The sequence below is a fragment of the Microcaecilia unicolor genome, chromosome 2 (assembly GCF_901765095.1).
Source record: "Microcaecilia unicolor chromosome 2, aMicUni1.1, whole genome shotgun sequence".
NCBI lineage: Eukaryota > Metazoa > Chordata > Amphibia > Gymnophiona > Siphonopidae > Microcaecilia > Microcaecilia unicolor.
The window spans coordinates 209,282,706-209,308,380 of record NC_044032.1 but is presented as its reverse complement, the minus strand read 5'-3'; the positions used below and the strand labels follow the sequence as shown (position 1 = coordinate 209,308,380).

The 25,675-nt window shown below is 44.0% G+C and overlaps 1 protein-coding gene across 3 annotated transcripts in view; it reads right to left on the bottom strand.

Moving 5' to 3' along the window:
• Positions 1-1,412: 1,412 nt before the first annotated feature.
• Positions 1,413-25,675, bottom strand: part of NAA35 (N(alpha)-acetyltransferase 35, NatC auxiliary subunit) — a 212,113-nt gene continuing 187,850 nt past the window's right edge. For all 3 annotated transcript variants that reach the window (XM_030193674.1, XM_030193673.1, XM_030193676.1), the window contains 2 exons: positions 19,251-19,331; positions 1,413-2,570 (listed from right to left, as the gene is read on the bottom strand). In XM_030193674.1, coding sequence (XP_030049534.1) covers positions 2,511-2,570; positions 19,251-19,331 — 141 coding nt within the window. In that variant the 3' untranslated portion in view covers positions 1,413-2,510. The remainder of the gene's footprint in view (positions 2,571-19,250; positions 19,332-25,675) is intronic.

The following is a 25,675-nucleotide window of genomic DNA, read 5'->3' as shown; positions in this document are numbered from 1 at the left end:
ACATTACCTGACTCCTCCTCCTTCCCTCTCTAAATTCCCCCCAATTGTACCTACCATACATGCACCTTATCTACCATAATAGTATTTGTTCAGACCGGAATCGGCTAACGCCGTTAATGGTAATATGTAAGCCACATTGAGCCTGTAAAAAGGTGGGAAAATGTGGGATACAAATGCAACAAATAAAAAATAAATAAAACAGCATGCAGAATAGCACACAGCCTTAAATAAATGCAGCCCTAAAATAATATAAAAACTGCATTATGGATTTATTCAAGTTTTGTCTAATTTTTCATTTTGTTTAAAAATAATAAACCATTCAGGGCCCTGTTTACTAAGCCGCGCTGTAGGTGCTAACTTTTTAGAGCACACTAAAAAGTTAGTGTGCCTACAGCATGGCTTAGTAAACAGGGCCTTCAGTGTAACATGCATGCATTAATAGGGGAAATCAGGAAGGGGCAAAAACATTTTCACATCACTGTAGCTATGTAGATTCATTTACAAAATTCAGGCAGGTGTGAATTTCCAACATTATCCTTCAATCTAATTTCACACGAATTAAAACAGAAAATTGTTTTATATTTATTAAGCAAATGTGTACAAATATATATATCGCTGATTAAATTTCAGAGTCTCTGCTTGTTACGCATCAAGTGTTCTGGTCAATTTTTACAGTTTCAAACCAGTTCTTCCTCTGGATAAATAATACTTAAGATTATTCTTGTTACATTGTTGAGAATTATTCTTGTTACATTGTTGAGACAGCTTTATTACAACAAAATACAACAAATAGGTTTAGTATTTTCTCTCATTTTATTTTTTAGTTGTCTTTACAGTTGTAGTTCTTTAAAATATTTTACTACCGGAACTTCAAAGCAGTAAACACTTAACCTCTTAAGTTTCTCCATCAATTAAGAAGTTCTCTACTCACAGGCAATAATGGTTTTGAAATGCTGAAACACTAAGGTCTTTGCAAGACAGATTCCCTTAAGTTTCATACACTGCACCACTGTGTTTAACTTCACAGTAAATTGTTCAAGAAACAGACAGCTAATCTCTACTTTCATTATGGAAAGACTGTTGCATTACATTTATCATAAAACTGTTACAACTAACCTTGCAATAATTGAGCTTATTATTAAATTAAGGAGGTATATCCGGGCTCTGTCATGCATACAAAGCGCAAAGTTAGACAACAGAAATATTTTCACCTTATTGACAAAAACTTATGCATATGCCTGGGGTAGACTGACAGTGATCTGGGTCCTCAGGCAGTAAAGGTCATTGGGCCCCACCGCTGCCCCCCCCCCCCCACCTCCATGCTGGCACTGTCCCCCCTCCCACATACTACAGCCCTCCCTATTGCTGCCCCCTCCCAAACACTACAGACCCCCCCCCCCTCCCCCCCCGAGTCTCAGTGGGCTGTTTCTGGTCCTACTTTGAATGGCCCTAGTGGTTTAGCGATGACTTCGGGGGTCGGAAAGAACCCCCCTCTTCCCTGCCCACTACCGCTACTCTTTAAAGCACAGAGACTACCCGTGGCAGTTTTGCAGGTCTTGACAGTCTCATGAGACTGTCAAAAGGAGTCTCGGCAGCCAGTTTTTAAAACATGGTGGTGCCAAGCAGAATAGAACCAGTGGGAAGGAAAGTGTGTTGTTCTTTCCTGCCTAGCAGAGGCCACTAGACCACCAGGACCCTTCAAGGTGGGATCGGGGAGGGCCCACTGAGGCTCGGCGGGCTGTAGTGTGCAGTGTGGGGGGATGAAGAACCTCTGGGTCCTCAGGCACTGCCCAAGTGGTCAGTCCGCCCCGGCACATGCCTGATCTGAAGAATTCTGCTGTGCCACAAATAATTTTAATTTTTTAAATGTTACAAATAAATTGAATTATAACAAGTTTGATAGTTTTTAAATACAATAGATATTCCATTTTACCCTTCTTTATTGGGTATCTGCTAGTCTTTAATGTTAAAATTTGCATCAAGAATCCCTCAGACTTCTGCTGGTTTATCTTAAGTGCCCTGCCTGGGGCAAAAAGGTGCTCCAAAATTCTTCATTTTGTTCATGTCAATCAGTCTGTCTTTAATAAAGTCAATGAATGATGGTGTTCCTTTTTGGCAAATAACCTGTGCAAGTAACTCACTTAACTGTATAAATGGAAAAAAAAAGGTGTGTATAAAACTAGAAAAAAAAAATTTCTGGAGCAATGAAAATTAAAACAATGTGCCAAATTTAGTTAGCTTTGCTAATTCAATACACTAGGTAGTATATTTTCAAAAGATTATTAATCTTTCTACAACAGCAATTTCATTTAGAGTCCATTCACGAAAATGAGTAATGATAAAACTTGTAACAAGACCAAATCCAGCATCATTGAAAACTACCACATAAGAATTCAGTCTATTATTGTCGCCCTTAAAATTCTTTTCTGGAAACCCCCCCCCCCCCCCCCCCCCAGGGCAGTTATCCTGAAATCAAACCCATAAATGCTTCTATCAGCATTCAGTTCCTTCTAAACCAGCTTCACAATAGGGAAATATTTATGAGAAGACAAATCAAATTCTGGAGGAACCTGCAGAAAAGAAAAGAAAAGAAAAAAACATCCAATCTTACTTTCTTTTCTAATAACACATATAGTGAAGACTAGTTCAATTGAAGCACTAGTATATAACAATATATTCCAGTGAAGTGCTCAAGAAATCTACCCTGTCACATCTGGAAGATGAGTGCACTGAAATGTATTCCTGTTACAGCATGCAATATATTTTTCTTCAAATCTCAGGCCCCTAACTCTCTATAGCAGTTTAGGCTCAACTAGTAAGCATAATTGTGGCTAGTTTTGCATCATTATACTCACAGTGGAACATGCATCTACATAGTTATTTAATGAAAAATTACTATTTCCCTTTATTTGATTTTATATCTCACATTATCCCAAAACAAGTTTGGTTCAATATAGCTTACAGAGAACAGGATTAAAGGTTTTTTTTTTACATAACACAGAGAAAATGAAACAGCTTATAGGAACCAACATTATAACAATGCACTGACATTTTGCAGAGTTCCTTATAGACAGAAAAATCTGGTGGTGTAACAACTTGTCGTAATTTAACTATACAACACATTCAACATAAAACAGAGAAATATAAGCAACTTGTTCCTTCTAGGCATGAAAGAGCTAATGTTATGACGAAGTATAATTGTAACTTTATACAGCGTTTAACGCAATAAGGGTTAGAGCAGCCTTTGTTCAGACTTTTACAGTGGGTGGAATGGAATGGAAAAAGCAGGACCTTATGGCCTGCAAGTTGTCATTGGCATGTGAGGTCTAATAACAGGATCAGTAAGTGTTGGGGAGTGACTGACTTGGAGGAGCGAGTGGGAATTTGAGAACGGTAGGGTGGGTAGGAGGTTGGTAAGGGGGGATATGAAATTTGATGTTATTATGATGAGTCACTGCTGAATTGTCTGAATAGATGTTGCTTTTAGTATTTTTCGAAATATGAAATAGTCAATGATTTTTCTGACAGTGGGCAGTAGGGTGTTCCACGTTTTGGTGACAAGGTACAAAAAAAAAAAGGGGTGTATAGCGTATTCTTTTGTGGTGCTGGTGGTGGAGAGTCAGAAAGTTACGAGTGCCAGCAATGGCATTTCTCATTGGGAGATCAATTAGTGTTGTGAGGTACTCAGGGGATAGGTCTTGAAGAATCGTGAAAGCAAGCATTGTAATCTTGAAGATAGTCCTGGCTTTTATTGGGAGCTAGTGAAGTGCTTGTAACAGGGGCAAGACCCTGTGGTACCTTGGGGTTCTGAACATCAAGCGTGCTGCAGTATTTTGTAAAGTCTGTAGTTTCTTTAGGCTCATAGGTTCAGTTCTTTACATCCCGTGTAGAGCCTGTTGCAGTAGTCTAATTGGGATACTCTTATAGTTTGGATCAGAAGCCGAAATGTGGATAGTGTGAAGAAGTTTCTGATTCTTCTTAGTTTCCAGAGCTACCTGAAGGTTTTTTGGTGACTGGTGCTATTTGGTCATCATATGTCAGGTATTGGTCAAGCATCATACCCAGTATTTTGAGGTTTCATTTTAAGGGGATGCTGGTTTGGCCAACTGTGAAATGGCTGCAGGCTGATGGCTGGAAAGGGCTTCCTGAGCTACTAGGATGGAGCAGTATACAAATATGACAAAAAAAATATTGAAAATTATGTTGCTACAGTTAGCGTCCCTTTTACCACATAGCGATAAAAGGTAGCCCACGTTGGCACATGGGATTGCCAATTGAAGCCACCTGTTACTGCCGCTGGTAAAAAGGCTATTTTTTTTTTAAAGGGCTAGTAAATGGCCATGTAGTAAATAAAAAAATTGCTGCATGGCCATTTACTGCTAGAGTCTCCTATTTAGAAGGTGGTGAAGGCTCTGGTGGTAATCGAGCAGTGCAAGGCTGGCCTCTTGGCGCTAGAAAATAAAAAGGCATTTTCTAGCATCGGAAATGGCACACTGGAGACCCGGAACTACCGCCAGGCTCCTGGATGAGCCTGGTAGTAGGGCTGGTTCACTGCACACCAAGCCAGTGGTAGTCCTACAGCCCTTTAATAAAAGTACCCCTTAGTGATTTAAAATATACTGTAATATAATCAGGTCTCAGGATGATGTTTGAGGCAAAAAAGTAGTCATGCATATAGGCTCATAAAGTAAAAGCAGGAGGTGGGGCGGAACCACCAGTAGAAGTTAGGGTCCCTCCCCTGCCTATTCCTAATTTCCAAATCTCCCATAAAATAGGTACAGGATAAAAGCAACTCAGAAGTGAACTGCCAAAGAAATATAAGCCTTATAAAGTGAGATGACTAGAAAAGAGGTGAATATATTAAACAGAAACACTTCAAATTATAAATAATGCATACGGAAAACATTTGCTTAAAGAAGAGAGATTCCAGAACATAGTTTCATGATGTCAGAAAGCAGGGAAATAAGACAGTAACTTTAGTGCTAGAGGATCGCAAGCAGGCTTCATTTTCATTTGGTCCAAATGCAGGTTAATTTGCATATTTTGATTATTCTGAAAACCAGACTTCCTTGTAGATCTTAAGAATCCTTTGCTATGTAGATGTAAAGCTGTGCCTGGAAATCAAGTGAAGACTATAGTGTTGTTAACAGAAATGGGACACTTAATGGAACTTTGGATCCTAAATCACTAGTCCTATTCTAGGTTTCTATGAAAATTCTTCAAAGAAAGGGTTCAAGATGCTTAAAAAAAACTTAACAGGCAAGGAAAGAAAAATATTTTAAAATTCTCAGCACTACTCAGAAATTTTAGAAGTTAAAGAATTTTCTTTTCTCATATTTTTTTTTCTTTCTTGCACTCTCTTATATACACAAAATTCATTTTTCCACATGTCGTGCTTAAAGCAGCAGCATTAACCAGGCTACTCAAAATACTTTTTTTTGGCTCTAATGTTTTTCTAATCGCAGAAGCCAAAGAAGAACTGGAAGGCATACATATCAATGGCATAAACCTAGCAAACACTTGAAATGTTAATTACACAATATTAATGGCATTAGAGAAAAAGAAAGAGAAGATATATAATGCATAACCTATAATGACCTATGGAATGGCTTTAACACAATGAAAAATGATGATTACCATCAAAAAGAAATAATTCTAACATTACAGAAATTTATTTGCTAAAGAACAGAAATCAGAACAGATTAGAGAACAAATATTTTCCTTCTTGATTCAACTACCTATTTAACAAAAAGCAAATACTGTGAAAGCAAAAAACAAAACAAAACACACACACAATATTCAGGTCTGGAAGCTCCTTAGGAGGAGCTTACATTCAGAGCAAACACATCAGGAGTTAGATATGGAAGCGAGACGTGGCCTTGTAGGAAAGAGCTGATAAAGTAATTCCATGCATTTGAAATGTGGTGCTATAGGAAACTTCTGAAAATTAGCTCAAGGATGATTACAAATTAACATATGCTTGAGATCATGGGAGTTGAAAGGTCCTAGACAAATGACGTGGTCAAAAACGAAAGGAAGGTCATTCAAGATGGTCACAACTTTCTGAGCTCCCAGATGCATCCTCCCATAACCTCTCCGGAGCCACACTAATACCAACTAAAAAGGACAGCAACAGTTTGAAGAAGCCACATCTAAAAACCACAGGCTTACACCGGAGCTTCACACTGCTCTGAGCAGCAATTCGAGGGTGCAGAGCTCAGCATTGGCAGGTGGAGGACTCGGCGGTACTGCAGCAGTTGGGCTGGAGCCAGTTACTTCCTAGTGGTGGGAGAATGGAAGCGGCAGCAAGCAGAGTGTCTGAGCACTGCAGGAACTGCAATGTGGAAGGAAAACAGGAGTTCTTTTATTCTTTCTTACTTCTTTGGCTAGGCTAAGGAGATGCAAGCATAGCAAGTCCTAGTCATGTGGACACCCTTGTGTGCTCAGCCTTCTCTGTACTGCAGCAGGACCCTGTAAAAACCTCATGTGGGTCTTAACCTGATTCTCAAACCAAGCTGAGGTCCTGTCTGGGAGTGAATGTCTTTGAAATACAGGGACCCTGATAACACTGACTCTTAAGCGCAAATAAGTCTGAGAGGAGTGTCCTAATGCAGTGGGCTTTAATCCTGGCATCCTGGGTTCAATTCCCAGTGCAATTCCTTGTGATCTTGGGCAAGTCCTCCATTGCTTCATGTACAAAAACTTGTCAGCCCTCTAGGGACAGCGAAAGTTCCTGCTCATAAAGTGTGATTGTTCTCCGCCTTGAACTTGATGGTTAAGCAGACTGTAAATGCCAGAACCAAATTAAATTAAATAAGTACCTGCAAAGGAGGGAGAGCCTTCTCTGCTGCAGGGAATTTGAGAAGGAATGGTACACTTGAATTCTTACCATTGCAGATTTTTGTGTCACACAATGCCAAAACAAAATAAAGCCTAAACCACTGGCCTCCTCGATCAAGGATTATTACATGGTCTGTCCTACAAAACTCCCATAAGCTGGAGAGTAATTGGGGGATGGTAGGGCCACCAAGAAAGGGGGGGGGGGAGATTCCCCCGGGCCCGGCCTCCAAGGAGGGAGGGCCAAGAGTACCGGCCATAAACCTTGCTAAACCTGGCCATAAACCAGCATTAAATTCCTCCCCGCCTGGTTCAGTATCTCTCTCTCGTGCAGACTACCCTGGACCCTCCAACTAGCTTCGGACATGTTCCCTCTGATCCGTCCTGCCTCTTCTAACAACTTCCTGTTTTTGTACAGGCGAGACACACAGCAGAAGAAATATTTTGGAGGCCAGCCAAAAGTAAGCTGTTTCTTTTTTTTATGCTGCAGACAGCCAGCAGGAACACTGCTGAGGGAAAGACAAGAGAAATATTGTACCAGGTGAGGGGGCAGCACCATGGTGGCAGCGGCAGTAAGCAGGTGGGGGGGGTGGCAGCAGCAGCAGGCAGGCGGGGCGCACTGTTTGCCCCAGGCCCGGCTTTATCTCTCAGCTACCCTGGAGGATGGGCTCTCTCCTTGCCTCTCCGTAGCAAAAGATCTGATTACACCCTCAATCTCCAAAACATATCTGGGATTTGGTACTTAAGGAGATCTGGGCAGCTAAATCCGAAATAGTGAACCTAGTGGTGGAATGGCAGGAGAATCCCCTGAGTTACTCATAACTCGGGTGGAAAGCCTGGAGGGCAGAAAGTTGGAGGTGAATGAATCCCTACTAGATAAGGTAGAAGATAAAGAAACCAAAGTAGGAAGGCAAATCTCTGGATTCTGGAGTATCCCAGACGGAAGAGAAGGTACAGACACAATTTCTTATGTTCAAAAACTTCTAGCCTCTTGCTTTCCGAAAACAAAAGCTACCCCTCCATATGAAATTGATCACGCTCAGAGAATTAAGACCAATGCTGGACCCAAATTTACCGCTCAGAATAATAGTGGTAAACCAGATTTCAAGAAACAGTTTTGGTTCTAAAGAAAATCCACCAGGTTAAATCCTGTCAATTTGATGGGTTGGATGTAAACCTTTTTCCCGACCTAAGTACAGAGACAATTAGAAGATGCAAAGAGCTTCTCCCATTTTAAAAGGAGTTACAGGACAGAGGCTTTAGTGGGCATATGGTTCCCAGCGGATAGCAGTAAAACAGCACCGCAGAAAAGAGGGTCCTGTAAGTGGAGACTCAGTCTTGTAATCTTTTGGATTGTAAGCAAAATGTATCCCAGCAGTAGGGAACTTCCCCCCTGTAGAGGTCATGGGCAGCCTCTCAGCCCGTACAGTCACAGGGATCCAGCTCACTATCAGAATACAGTGATATGGCTCCTTCTGATGAGGAATACCGTATCTCTAAATCTCCAATGCTTGTAATGGAAGGCAGCAGCTCCTCAATAGATGGGGATGGGGACAAAAATTGTCCCCGTGTCACTTTCTACTTTGAAGCCTGTTAATGAACTGGACTGTTATTTATGTTTGATTGATGCAGATGACAATACCATATCTTTAAACCCCAGTTCGTTGTGCTCTTGTATACAGCATTCTTTGGAGCGGGGCGACAAACCCTGACTTGGATTGAAGTCCCGATGGTAAGCAGCCTATCTTTATAATGAATAATTAAAGTATAATAGAATGATTGAAACAAACATTACTTGTGCCTGCATTTGTATGTTTTTATATATATAATATAGATATCGGGCTTTGGTTCCTCCTGATGAAGGAAACTTCCGAAATGTGGTCTCGCACAGAGAAACTGGAGAAGATGTAGAATATCAGCTGGCTTTAAAAGGCTTTAAAAGGTTTTTCAACTGGAGTGAATGTTTGTGGATTGTGCCCCTCGTTAGCCTTTCTCACGCTGCGCTACGGGGTTCCGCATGGAACACAGTCTCAAATTGCCTTCCAGCACAGCTATCTGGGCTTAACAAAGACGTTTGAACTTTGAGGTTAATGAATTGAACTGACAGATCAGCATAAAAGCTAGTAAGCACTATAATCTGTGCTCAACAAGGATGCTTGAAATTGACCTGGACGCATCGAATTGAAGTAGTTCGAAACAAGGAATTGAAATAGTTGTGGATCTGCTGTTCTATATTAGAATGTGAATGTAAAAGCTAAGCGGTGGATTAAATGATAATGTGCTACAGATGTTTATTATATCGAGAGTATTGTGAGCTATGTGTGAATGTGAGTTTCGAGGATAGTGGTAAGAAACAGGCACATGTAACATAATAAATAAGTTTAAGATATATATGGTGTAAGGAGTACTTTGTGCAAGTAAATATATCTTTGCCATATTGTTTTAACTGAACTTATCAGAGTCTACAATATGGACAACATTGAAGTAGAGAAAGTGCATTGACTTTATAGCACAAGATATCAAAGGACTACAAATGTAAAGAGGACAAGAAGATATTTTATTATATATAGATAGAAGTTACAAGAATAGATGTTTTAACAATCACCAATTTAGAAGTGGAGAATGTTTTGAATATTTAATAAAGGAAGTTAATTGGTACTAACAACAGTAACAGTTTCAAAAAAATTTAGAAGTGTTCAATAACTAGGAACAGAGATATATAGCTACCCAAGTGTGTAGTTTATTAGTTACAATTTAATGCCAAGAAGTGCTCACTGATGCACTTGGGGTGCAGAAATCCAAAGGAGATGTACTGGATAGAAGGAGAGAGATTGATTTAAGCTCAGCTCAGAAGGACCTTAGTGATGGTGTCCGAGGATCTCAAGGTGATGAAAAAGCGAAAAGGTGGTGGCCACGGCGAGAAAGATGCTACCCTGCATAGAAAGGTGTCTGTATCTTGCTAAGGACATAAAAAGACTTGAAGCAGTTCAGAGAAAAGCAACGAAAATGATATGGGATTTGTGTCACAAGACGTACGAGGAGAGACTTGAGGACCTGAACATGTATACCCTGGAGGAAAGGAGAGACAGGTGATACGACACAGGCATTCTAAGATTTGAAAGATATTAATCTACAAACAAACCTTTTCCAGAGATGGTACAAGGACATGAATTGAGGCTGCAGGGGGCTAACTCAGAAATAATGTCAGGAAGTACTTTTCACAGAGAGGGTAGTAGATACCTGGAATTCTCTCTCATAGGCGGTGGTGGTGATGAAAACAGTAACGGAATTCAAATGTGTATGGGCTAAACACAAAGAAATCCTGTATAGAAGACATGGAACCAAAGAAACTTAGCAGTGATTAGATGGGAACACCAGTAATTAGGAAGCAAAGCCAGTGCTGGGCAGACTTCTGTGGTCTGTGCCCTGAAAATGACAAGGCCAAATCAAGAGTATATATATGCAGTGTCACATCAAAATGCTACGAGCTTATCTTGTTGGGCAGACTGGATGGACTATACAGGTCTTTATCTGTCATCATCTACCACGTTACTATGGGGCTCATTTTCAAAGAACTTAGACTTACAAAGTTTCATAGTAACCTATGGAACTTTGTAAGTCTAAGTGCTTTGAGAAGATGTATATTTGCAAAAAAAAAAGTCACATTAATATTTGCTTTTGCCTTTGATTTCAATTGTAATTTCGTTTTTGGATCAACATAAAGTTCATGCTGGATGTTGCACCTTATTATAATATTGTAAGTTACATATTCTTTTAACTATGACTCTGGAATGGTTATTAAAGATTGAATAATAAAAAATTCAATCTTTAATAACCATTCCAGAGTCATAATCTAAAAGCAAGCAGGGTAAAGGAAAGGAATGGCAAAAATAAAATAGGAAAGATATCAAATCGAAAGACCATACAAAAAAAAAAAATCATTATTTAATTCTGTACAGTATAACCCCACAGTCAGACCCTCCCCCCCCCCCCCCCCCACAAGCCAATGGCCCAACATCTGGGAAGGTGGTAAAACTAGAGGACACGAGTCAGTCTCTGGAAGAGAAGACCAGGGTGAAAAAAATGAGTTTTCAACACATTTTTAGGAATAAATCTTTCAGATATGTGAAAAGTAAAGAGCAAAATTCAGCAAAGCATATGATGGTGCACTGTAGTTGTTAACCTTCATATCAAAGACAGCTCTAGAAGACAAATGTTCTTTCTACTGGGGTAATTCCTAAACCTATGCTCTGTTTTAATGTTTTCCAGTTTCTCGTTGTTCTGGAATAACAGGTGTACCACTTATTATGGTCCAAACTCCTAAAGCATTTCTTTCCTACAGTCACAGTTTATGGTTATTAGCCCTTCATTTATAATTTGTATGACGTGCTGCATGGGGATCTTTCAAGGTTAAGGACTGTAGAACCCTTTATGTACTTTAGATTCTTAGTGATGCTCATTGCTAGACAGGAAGAAGCTTTTAAATGTGGCAGCCACTAGTTCTGAGCTGAATGGGCACACTACCAAGGGCCTAAGAAGCTCCCAGAGGTATATGAAAAAAAATTTAGACCCATAAAAAATTCAGATGGCCCAAAGCATACGAGATATTAAAACTGCTATCTCACATACACATCAGTACTGAAGCTTTTGTATTACAATTTGAAATATTTTGTGGTAACAAAATGTATAGACTGTTTTATAATATATTTAGGGGACAGTCCGGATTCCCCCATCTCCACCAAAATGAACTACTAGCTAAATACTTGTACAGAAAAAAAAACCCCATCAGAAATCTGTTAACCTTACTTTAAACTCTGTTGCTCTGACCTATAACCCATATTTAGTCAGTTACTGGGGAAGGAAACGCACTTTCTATCGCCCGAGACAACCGTGTTTACTTCGGTCTTATTTTTTAGAGTCACACTTTGCAACAATAGTTTAGATGCTGGTGTTGCAGTTCTTTATATATTGGGCTGAATGCTACATTTTTGTATAAACTGCAGTTAATTCAAAATATGGCAGTATGTTTAATTTTTCGTTTCAAAAAATTTGAGAGTGTCTTCATACTTCCAAAAGCTTCATTGGCACCCTCTTAGGGCACGCATTGTTTTTAAATCCATTTGCATAATGTTTCAGGTTTTATATGGTAACTAGTAAAAAAGGCCCGTTTCTGACACAAATGAAACGGGCGCTAGCAAGGTTTTCCTCGGAGTGTGTATGTTTGGGAGAGTGTATGTGAGAGTGACTGTGTGAGAGACAGAGTGAAAGTGTGAGTGTGTGTGTGTGAGAGAGAGAGTGAGTCTGGGTGTGAGTGTGTTTGTGAGAGTGTGTGTGTGAGAATGAGAGTGTGTGCAAGTGTGTATGTGAGACACAGTGTGAGAGAGAGTGTGTGTGTGTGTGCGAGAGAGAGAGTGTGTGTGAGACACAGATTCTCTGTGAGAGTGAGTGTATGAGACCAAGCGAGTGTGAGTGACTGTGTGGCACATAAAGAGTGAATGTGATACAGTGTGAGACAGAGTGTGTGAGAGTGAGAGTCAGAAAGACATTGTATATGAGAGAGTGTGAGCCCTGCCCTCCCAATCCATGGCCATCTGTCCCCTGCCCCCTCCATTCATCCTTTCCCAGCAATTCCCCTCTCTCCCTGAGCCCTGCCCTCCCAATCCATGCCCATCCATGCTCCTCTGTCACCTGCCCCCTCCATTCATCCCTATCCAGCAATTCCCCTCTCTCCCTGAGCCCTGCCCTGCAATCCATATCCATCCATGCCCATCTGTCCCCTCCATTTTCATCCCTATCCAGCAATTCCCCTCTCTCCCTGAGCCCTGCCCTCCCAATCCATGCCCATCCATACTCCTGTCACCTGCCCCCTCCATTCATCCCTATCCAGCAATTCCCCTCTCTCCCTGAGCCCTGCCCTGCAATCCATATCCATCCATGCCCATCTGTCCCCTCCATTCATCCCTATCCAGCAATTCCCCTCTCTCCCTGAGCCCTGCCCTCCCAATCCATGCTCCTCTGTCCCCTGCCCCCTCCATTCATCCCTTTCCAGCAATTCCCCTCTCTCCGAGCCCTGCCCTCCCAATCCATGCCCATCCATGCTCCTCTGTCCCCTGCCCCCTCCATTCATCCTTTTCCAGCAATTCCCCTCTCTCCCTGAGCCCTGCCCTCCCAATGCATGCCCATCCATGCTCCTCTGTCCCCTGCCCCCTCCATTCATCCCTATCCAGCAATTCCCCTCTCTCCCTGAGCCCTGCCCTCCCAATCCATGTCCATCCATGCTCCTCTGTCCCCTGCCCCCTCCATTCATCCTTTTCCAGCAATTCCCCTCTCTCTCTGAGCCCTGCCCTCCCAATGCATGCCCATCCATGCTCCTCTGTCCCCTGCCCCCTCCATTCATCCTTTTCCATCAATTCCCCTCTCTCCGAGCCCTGCCCTCCCAATCCATGCTCCTCTGTCCCCTGCCCCCTCCATTCATCCCTATCCAGCAATTCCCCTCTCTCCCTGAGCCCTGCCCTCCCAATCCATGTCCATCCATGCTCCTCTGTCCCCTGCCCCCCTCCATTCATCCTTTTCCAGCAATTCCCCTCTCTCCCTTCCATGACCCCCCCCCCCCCGCATCCATGCTCCTCTCTCTCCCATGTCCCAGGCTGGCCCGCCCTCTTCTCCCCCCCCCTTCGCATCCATGCTGTCGTTTCTCCCCTGCCCTCCCACTCCCATTGTTCTACTTTACTGCCCACCCTCTTCTCTCCCCCCAACATCCCTTTTCTTTTTTTTTTCTTTTTAAATTTACCTCCGTGGCGGTTCTGGCAGTGCAGAGTCAGGGAAGAAGGCGGCGCTCCCGACGTCTAGCCTTCCCTTCGCTGTGTTCCGCCTTCTTCTGACATCATCCTTGACGTCAGAAGAAGGCGGAACACAGCGAAGGGAAGGCTAGAGACGTCGGGAGCGCCGCCTCCTTCCCTGATGCTGCCGGAACCGCCACCACGGAGGTAAATCTAATATAATAAAACGCACCGTGCGTGGGTGCGATCCGTTTGTTTTTTTTTTTTTCCGCCCTCGACGTCATGACGTTTGACGTGAGGGCGGGGCAGAGACGGCTGGGTGGCTTCACACCATGAATCCACGAACCCTACAGGGAGTGTTTGAGTGACTTCAGAACGTTGTCCTCAGAACGTTCACGGTGCGCTTTATTATATTAGATACTTTAGAACTGTTTATTCAAATGTTTCCCAATTTTTACTTTTCTTCTAGATTATGTGATTATTTTTTTATTGAAATCTCAGTCATTTATGGGTATTCGATTTAAGTGCCATTTTGAGGCACTGTTCTCTTATTGAGCAAGTTTCATTTGAAACATTCTTACCATGCAAATCTGTTCTGAGATGAAAACTTTAAATTTTCTTGTTTGGTAAATTTTAATTGTACTTCAAGGTTATATCTATTTTTGTAATTCCTCATTTTTTCTGAGTTATCTTTTTGTTAATTGCCTTGAACCTTCTGTTGGGACTAGTGCAGTCTATACATTTCTGATTAGATTAGAAGGGAAGGAGGGTATCTATTTATCTGTCTTGGGAGCCTATAATTACGAATGCATCCACTCTATACAAATACCTTAATGCAGCTCTACTAGTTATTTGCAAAGAAATAAAATGAACAATGGAAAAGAGGGTATTCATGATTTAGTTTGCTTTCATAGAAAACTGAATTACAACATAGGTTTTGCTATTAGTGCTATCTTAAAATAGAACTTTCTATACTGAAGAGCTGATGTTTAACCTGTGTCAGCAAGTGCTGCTTTAACACGACTATTGTGTTGGGAATCTTTTTCAAGGCAGTAGTGAGATGTAAACATGTAGACTAAAAACCATGTTGCAGCTTTGCAGATCTCCTCAATGGTGGCTGACCTCAAGCGGGCCATGACATGACTCTCTAGAATCAGCCAGCTTTGACATAAGTAAAGGACATGCAATCTGTTGGCTAACTAGATAAAGTGTGTTTACTGATGGCTGCCCCCATCCTGTTTCTGTTAAAAGAAACAAAAAGCTTGGTGGACAATCTATGGGCTTTAGTCCACTCCAGATAGAGGGCTAAGGCTCATTTGCAGACCAAGGTGTGCAGTGAGCTTTCACCAAGATGGGCATGACATTTTGGGAAAAATGTTGGCAAAACAAGTGAATGGTTAAGGTAGAATTCTGACATCACCTTCGGAAGAAACTTAAGCTTTGCCTTCACACCACATGAGGACCCTTTCATCTAGGATGGGATGGAACGCCCCCCCCCCCCCCCTGTTTTTTGGGATGGGATGGAAGAGGGGCACAAGGAAGTACTTGGAATAAAATTCCTTCCCTTTTTCCTCTACTGGCACAGACTCGACTGCATGGGACTGCAGAAGAGCAGAGAGTTCCTCTACAAGCACATCTTGGTGCTGAGAGCTGAGCCTTCATGCTCTCGTTGGACAATTTGGAGGAAGGTGTCGGCAATTTAGGGTGTGACCTTCCCTGAAATATTTGAAGAAACCACTGGTCAAATGATACAAGGAGCCACTGTGCTTGGAAAAAATTCAGTCTTTCTCCTATTGACAGGCCATCTGGGACAGTCACTTTTCCTACAGCTATGCTCTTGTGGAACAAGTCAAAAGCTTATCCCGGGGTGCTGGCTAGGCCTTTATGTCTGCAGCTGCTGAGGGTGGGAGTAGGAACCCTGGGATGGTTGAGAAGGGCAGGCTGGAGTATACCTACTCCTTTGAGAAAAGTAGGATCTTCTCTGATCGTCGCCCGAAAACCTCTGAAAAGTGGAGGCAGTAGAAGGAGTGGGCAAAGAGAGGGACTTCATGGTATCAGTTCTCTTCTAGATAAAGTTAGCAACCTCTTCCACTTTGTCCTCAAAAAGATTATCACCTCAGCAAGTGATGTCTGCTAGTTTCTCCTGAACCACTAGTTCCAGGTTTGAAACATGCAGATAGGCAAGTCTGAACATGCCAATACCTAATGCAGAGACCCTGGATGCCCTAAAGGCATCAAAGGCTGTCCAGGCCCAGTGATTTTTGACACTCCTTCTCTTTGGCTACTGGCCCATGGAGCTCTTCGGCCTTTCCTGAAAGCAGAGAAAGTCTGCAAACTCTGCTACACTGCGCACCAAGTTCCACATGTAGATGCTCATGTATAGTTTGGTAGGACTGAACTCAGGACACAGATCACCAATGCCAGAGTTCTAGCTGTCACGTTTTCCAAAGCTGGAAACGGGGTTTGTGAGCCCTTGGGCCACTGCCGAGGAATGGCAGTGGCAGGTAAAACCACCCCACACCGGAGACTAGGCAGAACAGGACTGGAACTCCGGACTGGAGTTGCAGCTGAGGCAAACCGGCAGGACTAAAGCAGAGCAGGTACCCTTAAACTTCACCTGCACTTGGCCACTTTTCACCAGGAGTTGAGCTCCTGGCTGCAGGTGGCCAGTAGGACTTACTGGGCAAGGCAGGACTGGATACCCACTAGGCTGAACCAGGACTGAGGGTCAGATGGGAAAGGAACATACAGGGGCAGCAGGGCAAGGAAGGGAAAGCTAAAGGGCAGGACTGAAAGCTGCAAGCAGCCACAAAAACAGGGAACAAAACACTGATAACAAGACACAGAGCTGAAAGTTGCAGAACAGCCACTAAAGACACAAACAGACAAGGACTAGAGACACAACAGAAGAGAAAACCAGGAGACTAGCCGGGTCAGGGCAGGCAGTAGAAAAAACCAGGAAACAAGCCGGGTCTGGGCAGACAGCAGAATCAGGCAAGAAACTAGACTAGGCAGAAGTGCACAGAGCACCAACATACCAGGGACCTTAGACGAGGCAAAGGCAGAGAGTTTCCAAATGGCTAATAAGCCCAGCAGCAACTGAGGCTCAGCTGCAGCAATCACCAGGCAACTACGGAAGCTGTGCAGGTTCAAACAAGACAAAGAAATCCGGCAGCCTGGAAGATCCGGACTGGACTGGGCTAAAGTCTGGAACGGGTGATAGTCCATAGCAGCCACAGGTTCTGGCCACCAGAGGGCGAGGTGAGCACAGACGTAACACTAGCATCCCACCCTGGAGGTATTGAAACATGGGTCCAGGAACTCTTAGCTCTTTTGAGGGCAGATTTGGCCAGCACAAAATTGTGCTGTTGCTTCTCCAATCTGGGAGCCTTTTGGACCCTGTATGTGTATAGAGTCCACCTTTCTAGATACAGGATGCACAGAGATTGGGGTCTGCCAATTCCTCATTTATGCTGTTCGAAGGATGTCATGCACGGGCACTGTCACAGTTTCCTTAGGAATGGCGTCAGTCAAGGATTTCCAACATTTCAGCCCTGGTCTTGTCCTCAACCTCCAAATCAAAAGGGACTACCTTAGACATGGCTTTAAAAAACTGACAAAGGAGAGCTCCTAGGGGGGGAAGGCTCTCGTTTCCTGAGGTGGGGATGGGTCTGAAGGAAGACCAAGGGAGCCCTCCTCCAAGAACTCCTCTGGTTCAACTTTAAACACCCAAGAGCGGTTCAAGTAAGAGTCAGAAAAATACTCTTCATGAGAAGACTGGGTGTGTCCACCTCAGTCTACTGGACTCGTGTCCAGACTCTGCACAAGAGCACCAAGGGAGCTTCCTCTCCCAATGGGCTGGAGAGAAGCACTGCCTCTTCTGATGCAGACATCAGTTCCAGGCAAGGCACTGGTGTCAACAAAAGAGCAGTGGGCAGAGCATGGGCACCCAGGACTGGTTGGGGCAGAGGCATGGTCAACATCGATGCTCTTGAGGTTTTGGCATTATGCCAAGCCAATATCTGCTCCAACTTCTCCTGCAAAAGGGCCTACAGCCACTCCTTAAGGGCAGGCATCCATAAAGGCAGGGCTGGTGTCGGTGTGGAAGCAGCCTATGAGGAAGATGGAGCCGAATTGGAAGGCTGATCCCGGCATCAAGGAGACTGGAGCATCTGAACTGACTCAACAGAGGGGGAGCACTCCTCTCGGTGCCGCTTCTCGGACACTAGCAGTGCTGATGACCTGGAGCTCTTGGCACTGTGCTTCAAGAGGGTCCGATGTCGAAGCTCCTTTGCCTTCACTCTGTGCATGACATTCGGGTCCCTTGGTGCTGAGGATGATTTTGAATCCTGTCATGTCCTCAGTTTTGGGTCCAATGTCACTTGGTCTCACAGGCTCCTATCAGTGCCCAATGTTGAGATATTCTCAATGCCAGTGCACTCCCAATGTCCTATGTAGGTCCACCAGCCATGGGGACCATGCTGCCAATGCTGATATCTTGGACTTAGAAGCGTCAAAAAGTTTCTTGCACTGAGCCTCTCAACTCTTTTGGGCTCTTTTCTGCAATTTAGGAGACAATTAGAGGCCTTGTGGTTAGGTCCTAGGCACAGCAAGCATCAATTGTGAGGGTCAGTCACAGAAACAAAAAAATGTAGGCAAATAAAGACCATATAGCCTATTCCAGTCTGCCCATCTATGCCATCTACTCTCCCTATCACTCCTTTAGAGATCTAATGCTCTTGTCCCAAGCTCTCTTGAATTCAAAGATGACCATGCCACACCGAGAACAATTCTTATAAACAATGTGAGCTTTAAGGGACATCAGAGCAAAAATAGCCAAAGTGAAATAAAAAAGCTCAATGATTAAAAAAAAAAAAAAAACCTGACCAGGTGCTCAGGCCTAAGATGGCCGATGGAGCCATAGGAAAAGAGAGAAAACACACTTGCCGAAAAAACCATATAGAAATTTTGAAACAGGGGTTAAGGGACAAGGGAAAAAAAATGTCCCATGTACTGAAGGAAGGCACCAGAATATCTTGAAAGATACACACTGAAATGAGCTGGCCACAATGCAACTGCTCTGCTCCACAGATGAAAAAAAGGACTGCTGGTGTCATGTGCCCATGTCAATTGGGAAGGCGCCCATGCAAGCACAGTATGGCACTGCTAAAGGCTTCAGAAGAATCCAGAACATTGTGCGACATCTGTGATAGGACTCAGTCAGATGACATCACCCATATGCAGTAAGTATTGCTCTGTTTATCCTCGGAGAAGAGAGATTATCTATAGATTGGAACTGCTTAGACATATACATTTCTGACAAACCTGTCGCTTGCTAATTAGGTATAGATTTCATCTAACTATAAAACAAATTCTAAAACCTCTGAGACATTAAATAATGGAAACAAAAAATGATGAACCTGGTCCAGACCATTAAAAATATTGATACAATGCAAAAACAGAGCTATGGCTCCATGGACTGTGTGGCGTACTAACTGCAGACAAGACTGAAATCTGGATACGCTGGCCAGCATGAAAATATATTTCAGGAAACCAACCTACAATGACTTAGCACTACATACAAGCTGCAGTGGTTGCAGGAGGACAAATCTAATTTTCTTGAAAAAGGCTTACCTTTGAATCTTTTTTGTGACCTCCTGCCAGCAACTTCATAACTACAATATTGGGTTTTGCAACTTTTAGAATCTGAATAACCTAAATAGAAAGAAATATTAAATGTCTGTGATTACTATACAATACTGATTCAGTCTTTAAAACTATATATATATGATTTTTTAATCGCACGATCACAAAGCGGTCCCCTCACATTTCCTCCTATACAATATATAGATAGCAGCTCTAAATTCTGAAAACTGATGTATTTCAATTACTAAACAAAAAATAAAATCATTTATCTTACCGTTGTTGTCTGGTGATTTTATCTTTCCAATCATCTCGTTCCCTGTCTCTGATTCTGCTTCCCTGTGCTCTGAACTCTGCATCCAAGGCCTCCTGTCTAGTATTTACTTGTTATTTTCTCCTCTTTCTCATCCTGCCTTATATCCATCTTTTACATTCAACTTTTAGCCATTTTTTCCTCCTTTTCAAATCTGTCTGGTTTCCATCTCTTCCCTTCCATTCATGGGCACCATCTCCTCCATTCTCTCTTCCCTTCCCTGGGCACCTGTCTCTCTCTTCTCCCCTCCCCTTCTGTTCCTCTCCATGGGCACCGTCTCCTTCTGTCTCTCTTCTCTCCCCTTTCCCTCCAGAGGCACTGTCTCTTTCTGTCTCTCTTCTCTCCCCTTCCCTTCCCCCGTGGGCGTAGTTTGCCCCCCCCCAAAACGCAGGGCCAGCACAACACTGTAGGCAGCTCTGGTCCCTCCTTCCCGCCAGCCCTCCTCTTCGTTCCTTCCTGCCCCTCCCCCCCGCATTTAAATCTTTTATTTCAGTCGCAGAGACGGCAGTGAATAAAACAGCACAGCAAGCAGGCTCACCTCCAGCCTTTCCTTTCCCTTACAGAGTCCCGCCTTCCCATGATGACGTATTTCCTGTTTCTGTGAGGTCAGGACACTATCTGTGAGGGAAGGGAAAGGCTGGAGGCAAGCCTGCTGTGCTGTTTTCTTTATTGTTGTCACTGCAACTGAAAATAAAAGGTTTAAACGCTCGGTGGGGGGGAGGAAGGAACGGAGAGGAGGACTGTTGGGGAGCTGAGGGAGGGCAGGTGGGGCTGGGTTCGAACTGAAAAGGGGGAGCTGGGGAAGTTACTGGACATGGATAGGATGGGAGGGTGGAGGGGGGGTCAAAGGAGAATTATTGGACATAGATAGGAGGGAGGGGGAGGAGAATCACTGGACATGGAAGGGGAGGGCAGGGGAGAGAGGCGAAATCACTGGACGGGGAGGGGAGAGAAGAGAAATTGCTGGACATGGATGAATGGAGGGGGCGAGGGAGAGAGGACAGTTGCTGGATATGGATGGAGGAGAGGGCAGGGGATAATGGAGAGTTCTTGGACATGGAAAGAGGGAACTAGAACTCGGGGAAGCTGGGGAAGTCACTGGACATGGAGGGAAGGGTGGGGGGGGGGTCAAAGGAGAATTGCTGGACATGGATGGAGGGAGGTTCAAAGGAGAATTGCTGGACATGGATGGAGGTTGCAGGGGAGAGAGGAGAGTTGCTGGACATGGATGGAGGGTGCAGGGGAGAGAGGAGAGTTGCTGGACATGAATGGAGGAGACAGGGGAGAGAGGAGAGTTGCTGGACATGGATGGAGGGAGCAGGGGAGAGAGGAGAGTTGCTGGACATGAATGGAGGGGAGGAAAGACAGGAAGGAGATGCACATGGATGGAGGGTAGGGCAGGGTGAGAGAAATCGCTGGACATGGAAGGGAGGGCAGGGGAGAGAGGAGAATTGCTGGACATGGATGGATGGAGGGAAGGGCAGGGGAGAATGGAGAGTTGCTGGACATAGATGGATGGAGGGAAGGGAAGTCAGAAAGGAGATGCACATGGATGGAGGGGAGGGGAGAGAGGAGAAATACTGGATATGAATGGAGGGGAGGCAGGGAAGAGAGGAGAAATGTTGGACAGGGACGGAGGGAAGGAAAGTCAGAGAAAGGAGATGCATACAGATGGAGGGGAAGGAAGAGAGGAGAAATGCTGGACATGGATGGAGGGAAGGGAAGACAGAGGAAGTAGATGCTCATGGATGGAGGGGAGGGGAGTGAGGAGAAATGCTGGATATGGATAGAGGGGAAACTGCTGAATTTAAGGGCTGGATCAGAACACTTTGAGGGTAGATACTGAAACTCGAGGAAGGATAGGGCCAGGGCTACAGATGGTAGACAGGACGCATAAGGACACAGGGGGATGGTGGACATGGTGAGTGAAAAAATATCAAATGGAAATAAGACACTGCATAAAACAGAAGACACTAGGACCAAAGCAAATAGAAAAACTAAATGATCAGGACCCAAAGTGGTGAACTGGATTAGGAACTGGTTGACGGACAGACGCCAGAGGGTGGTGGTGAATGGAATTCGCTCGGAGGAGCGAAAGGTAAGTAGTGGAGTGCCTCAAGGATCGGTGCTGGGGCCGATTCTGTTCAATATATTTGTGAGTGACATTGCCGAAGGGTTAGAAGGTAAAGTTTGCCTATTTGCGGATGATACTAAGATCTGTAACAGAGTGGACACCCCGGAGGGAGTGGAAAACATGAAAAAGGACCTACGGAAGCTAGAAGAATAGTCTAAGGTTTGGCAATTAAAATTCAATGCGAAGAAATGCAAAGTGATGCACTTAGGAAGTAGAAATCCACGGGAGACGTATGTGTTAGGCGGGGAGAGTCTGATAGGTACGGGCGGAGAGAGGGACCTTGGGGTGATAGTATCTGAGGATTTGAAGGCGACGAAACAGTGTGACAAGGCGGTGGCCATAGCTAGAAGGTTGTTAGGCTGTATAAAGAGAGGTGTGACCAGCAGAACAAAGGGGGTGTTGATGCCCCTGTATAAGTCGTTGGTGAGGCCCCACCTGGAGTATTGTGTTCAGTTTTGGAGGCCGTATCTTGTTAAGGATGTAAAAAGAATTGAAGCGGTGCAAAGAAAAGCTACGGGAATGGTATGGGATTTGCGTTACAAGACGTATGAGGAGAGACTTGCTGAACTAAACATGTATACTCTGGAGGAAAGGAGAAACAGGGGTGATATGATACAGACGTTCAAATATTTGAAAGGTATTAATCCGCAAACGAACCTTTTCCGGAGATGGGAAGGTGGTAGAACGAGAGGACATGAAATGAGATTGAAGGGGGGCAGACTCAAGAAAAATGTCAGGAAGTATTTTTTCACGGAGAGAGTAGTGGATGCTTGGAATGCCCTCCCGCGGGAGGTGGTGGAAATGAAAACGGTAACGGAATTCAAACATGCGTGGGATAAGCATAAAGGAATCCTGTGCCGAAGGAATGGATCCTCAGGAGCTTAGTCAAGATCGGGAGGTGGGGCTGGTGGTTGGGAGGCGGGGATAGGGCTGGGCAGACTTATACGGTCTGTGCCAGAGCCGGTGGTGGGAAGTGGGACTGGTGGTTGGGAGGCGGGGATAGTGCTGGACAGACTTGTACGGTCTGTGCCAGAGCCGGTGGTTGGGAGGCAGGGCTGGTGGTTGGGAAGTGAGGATAGTGCTGGGCAGACTTATATGGTCTGTGCCTGTGCCAGAGCCGGTGGTTGGGAGGTGGGGCTGATGGTTGGGAGGTGAGGATAGTGCTGGGCAGACTTATACGGTCTGTGCCCTGAAGAGCACAGGTACAAATCAAAGTAGGGTATACACAAAAAGCAGCAAATATGAGTTATCTTGTTGGGCAGACTGGATGGACCGTGCATGTCTTTTTCTGCCGTTATCTATTATGTTACTATGTTACTATCAGACAACAAAGGTAGAAAAAAGTATTTTATTCTGAATTTATTATTTGGAATATATCAGCTTTTGGAAATGCGAATGTGTGATATTTTGCATGTAAATTTCAATTTTTCTAGTACTGCTGCATGCTGAGTCTGACTTCTTGAGGTAGTTTTCCAGTTTCAGTATTTTGCCTTCATATTTTTTTATTTCTAGTTCCTTGGGTCATATCTGTTGTGTCATGTGTTTTTCATGTGTGATCAAGGTACAGTATTCTGCTAGTGTGTAGTATTTGCAGCCCCTTTTTTTTTTCACTAGGTAGTGTACTGGTGTTTTAGAGCCCAGTGTAATTACAATGCTGCCTTTCCACACATAAGGTTGTAGCTCGTCCTGTCCTTGGAATTAGTGCTGTTATGGTTTGGTAAGGTTATGAGTGTATTTTTGCACAAGTTTGTGTATAGTGTTTTGCAGTGGAGAGATTGTGTGTTGGCCTTATTGAGGTGGCACCAAAGCATCAGAAAGGGTGTAGAGCCTAAATCATGACACACTACCTCTTGAAGGATCTACATATAGAGCCTATGCATTTCTAAGGTCAACACTGGCATGGTATGGGAAAGGGGGTGGGGAAATACTACTGGAGAGGAAGAGGGAGTCGTGGTTATTCTCCCCCCAAAAAAGCCAGATTTTTCTACCTTCCTTCCTCCATATTAGCATATTCATTTGTGTGTGTGTGTGTATATATATATATATATATATATATATATATATATATGCAAATGAATATGCTAATATGCCCCGCCCCATCCTTTGCCCCCCCCCCCCCCCCAAATAAAACAGTCAAACTACGCCCATGCCTTCCCCTCTAAAGGCACAGTCTCATCTCTTCCCTTTCCCTCTATGGGCACCATCTTTTCCCTCCCCCCACTCCATGGGCACTGGCACTTCCCTCCACGATCACCATCTCCCTTGTTTTTTCCATCACCTATTTCCAGCATCTGTCCTTCTCAAACACATCTCTTTCTCTCTCTCTCCCTCCCAGCAAATCTTCCTGTGCTTCTGAACCCCCTCCTCCCATGAACTCCATTCTCTCTCTCTCCCTCTCCCAACAAGTCTTCCTGTGCTTCTGAACACTCCCCTCCCCGGTCCCCTTTCTCTCTGTCTCCAAAACCTTCAGCAAAAAAAAAAAAAAAATCCTCTGGTAGTGCAAGCAAAAGGGAAGGCACATTTCCCTTTCAGAAAAGGGCAAATCACTCACGTACTGTGCTTCTTAAAAAGACAAATAGATATTGTGACCTATAATAATGAGCAGCATAAGCTGACCCAAGAGCTCTGCCAGTATTTATAACTAACAATAGCCTTTATGCACCAACTAATTAAATTTCCGAGTGAACAGAAAAATAATGGCCTATCTCCAAAGCAGGAAGAAGTATGAGCTGAATCTGACCAGTAGTAATGGGTAATTAATAACAGCTTTACGAAAGAAAAGCTCGTAAGGTAGAGGTAAAATAATGAAATTCAGTTAAAGGGTGTCTGTAAAGACATCAAAAGGTAAAAACAGGCAGAAAAGAATAAACAACAAACCAGCGCTTTGGAGGCTGGGTCTTAGAGTCCCCTAGGTCCTTAACAACCTTCTCTAAATCTAAGAGCAATTTGCCCCTAAAGCTTGATGAGACATTGTTTAGAGGCTGCACCAGATGAACAGTGGTGATGCCATAGGAAGCTCCTGGCTATAACAGATAAGGCAATCTGCTTCGCTAAAGCCCGAATAAGATTATATGAGATGTCTGTTAAGTATGCAAACTTGTCTCAATACTAGGAACTTTAAGGGAGGCATGAGAAGCCGGTTCCAAAAGGGTGTCAGCAGTGAAGAAAGCTCTAGCAGATGTCTGCAGGGATAACGCAGCAACTTCAAAAGAGTTTGTGAGAGAATTCAAGCTACCTATCTGGAACATCTTTAGCAAAATACCTTCCTCAACAGGAAGGGTTGTCTTTTTTGTCATCTACCTTGGGTAACTTCAATATGTCAAGCTCATCTTGGAATATAGGATAAAAATGTGCCATAGCCCTTGCTACCCTAAGGTTGGCATCTGGAGTCCCCCACTGAGTGGAGATTAACTCCTGTATAGCCTCATGGATAGTGAAGGACCTTGGGTGGGGGGGGGGGGGGGGGTGCTCAGTACTAGCCATCAAAGAATTTGAAGAACATCTCTTCTCCTGCTCGAGACACAGATGTTCAAAACGTCTAGAGCTTTACTTATAAAGGAAGGTAATTCTTTTTGATGGAACACGCGGACAGTAGTGGAGTCATCAGACTCATCTAAAGAGATCTCCCCTTGCTACAGCATCTCTGGTAAGGCAGAGGGGACAGACACGGTCCCCCTTCAGAAACTGGAGGAGAAACAGGGTCCATATCTAGGTACAGAATTTACTCTTCTTTTCTTAGAATCTGTGGCCAGAGACGTAGAGGGAGCAGGTTGCTGGGAATTGGTATTTAGGAGAGATCTTTTTAAGAGAAAAGCCTGGTGCATGAAAAGAAGAGGAAAGGACCTGAGAAGGCAAGGCTTAACAAGTATCAGAAGAAGTGAGAGGTGAAGAAACAGCCGTAATAAGAGGAACCCAGGGGGTCAAAAATGGCCGAAGGGAGCATGCTCAGCAGAAGAGTTTTTTTTTTTT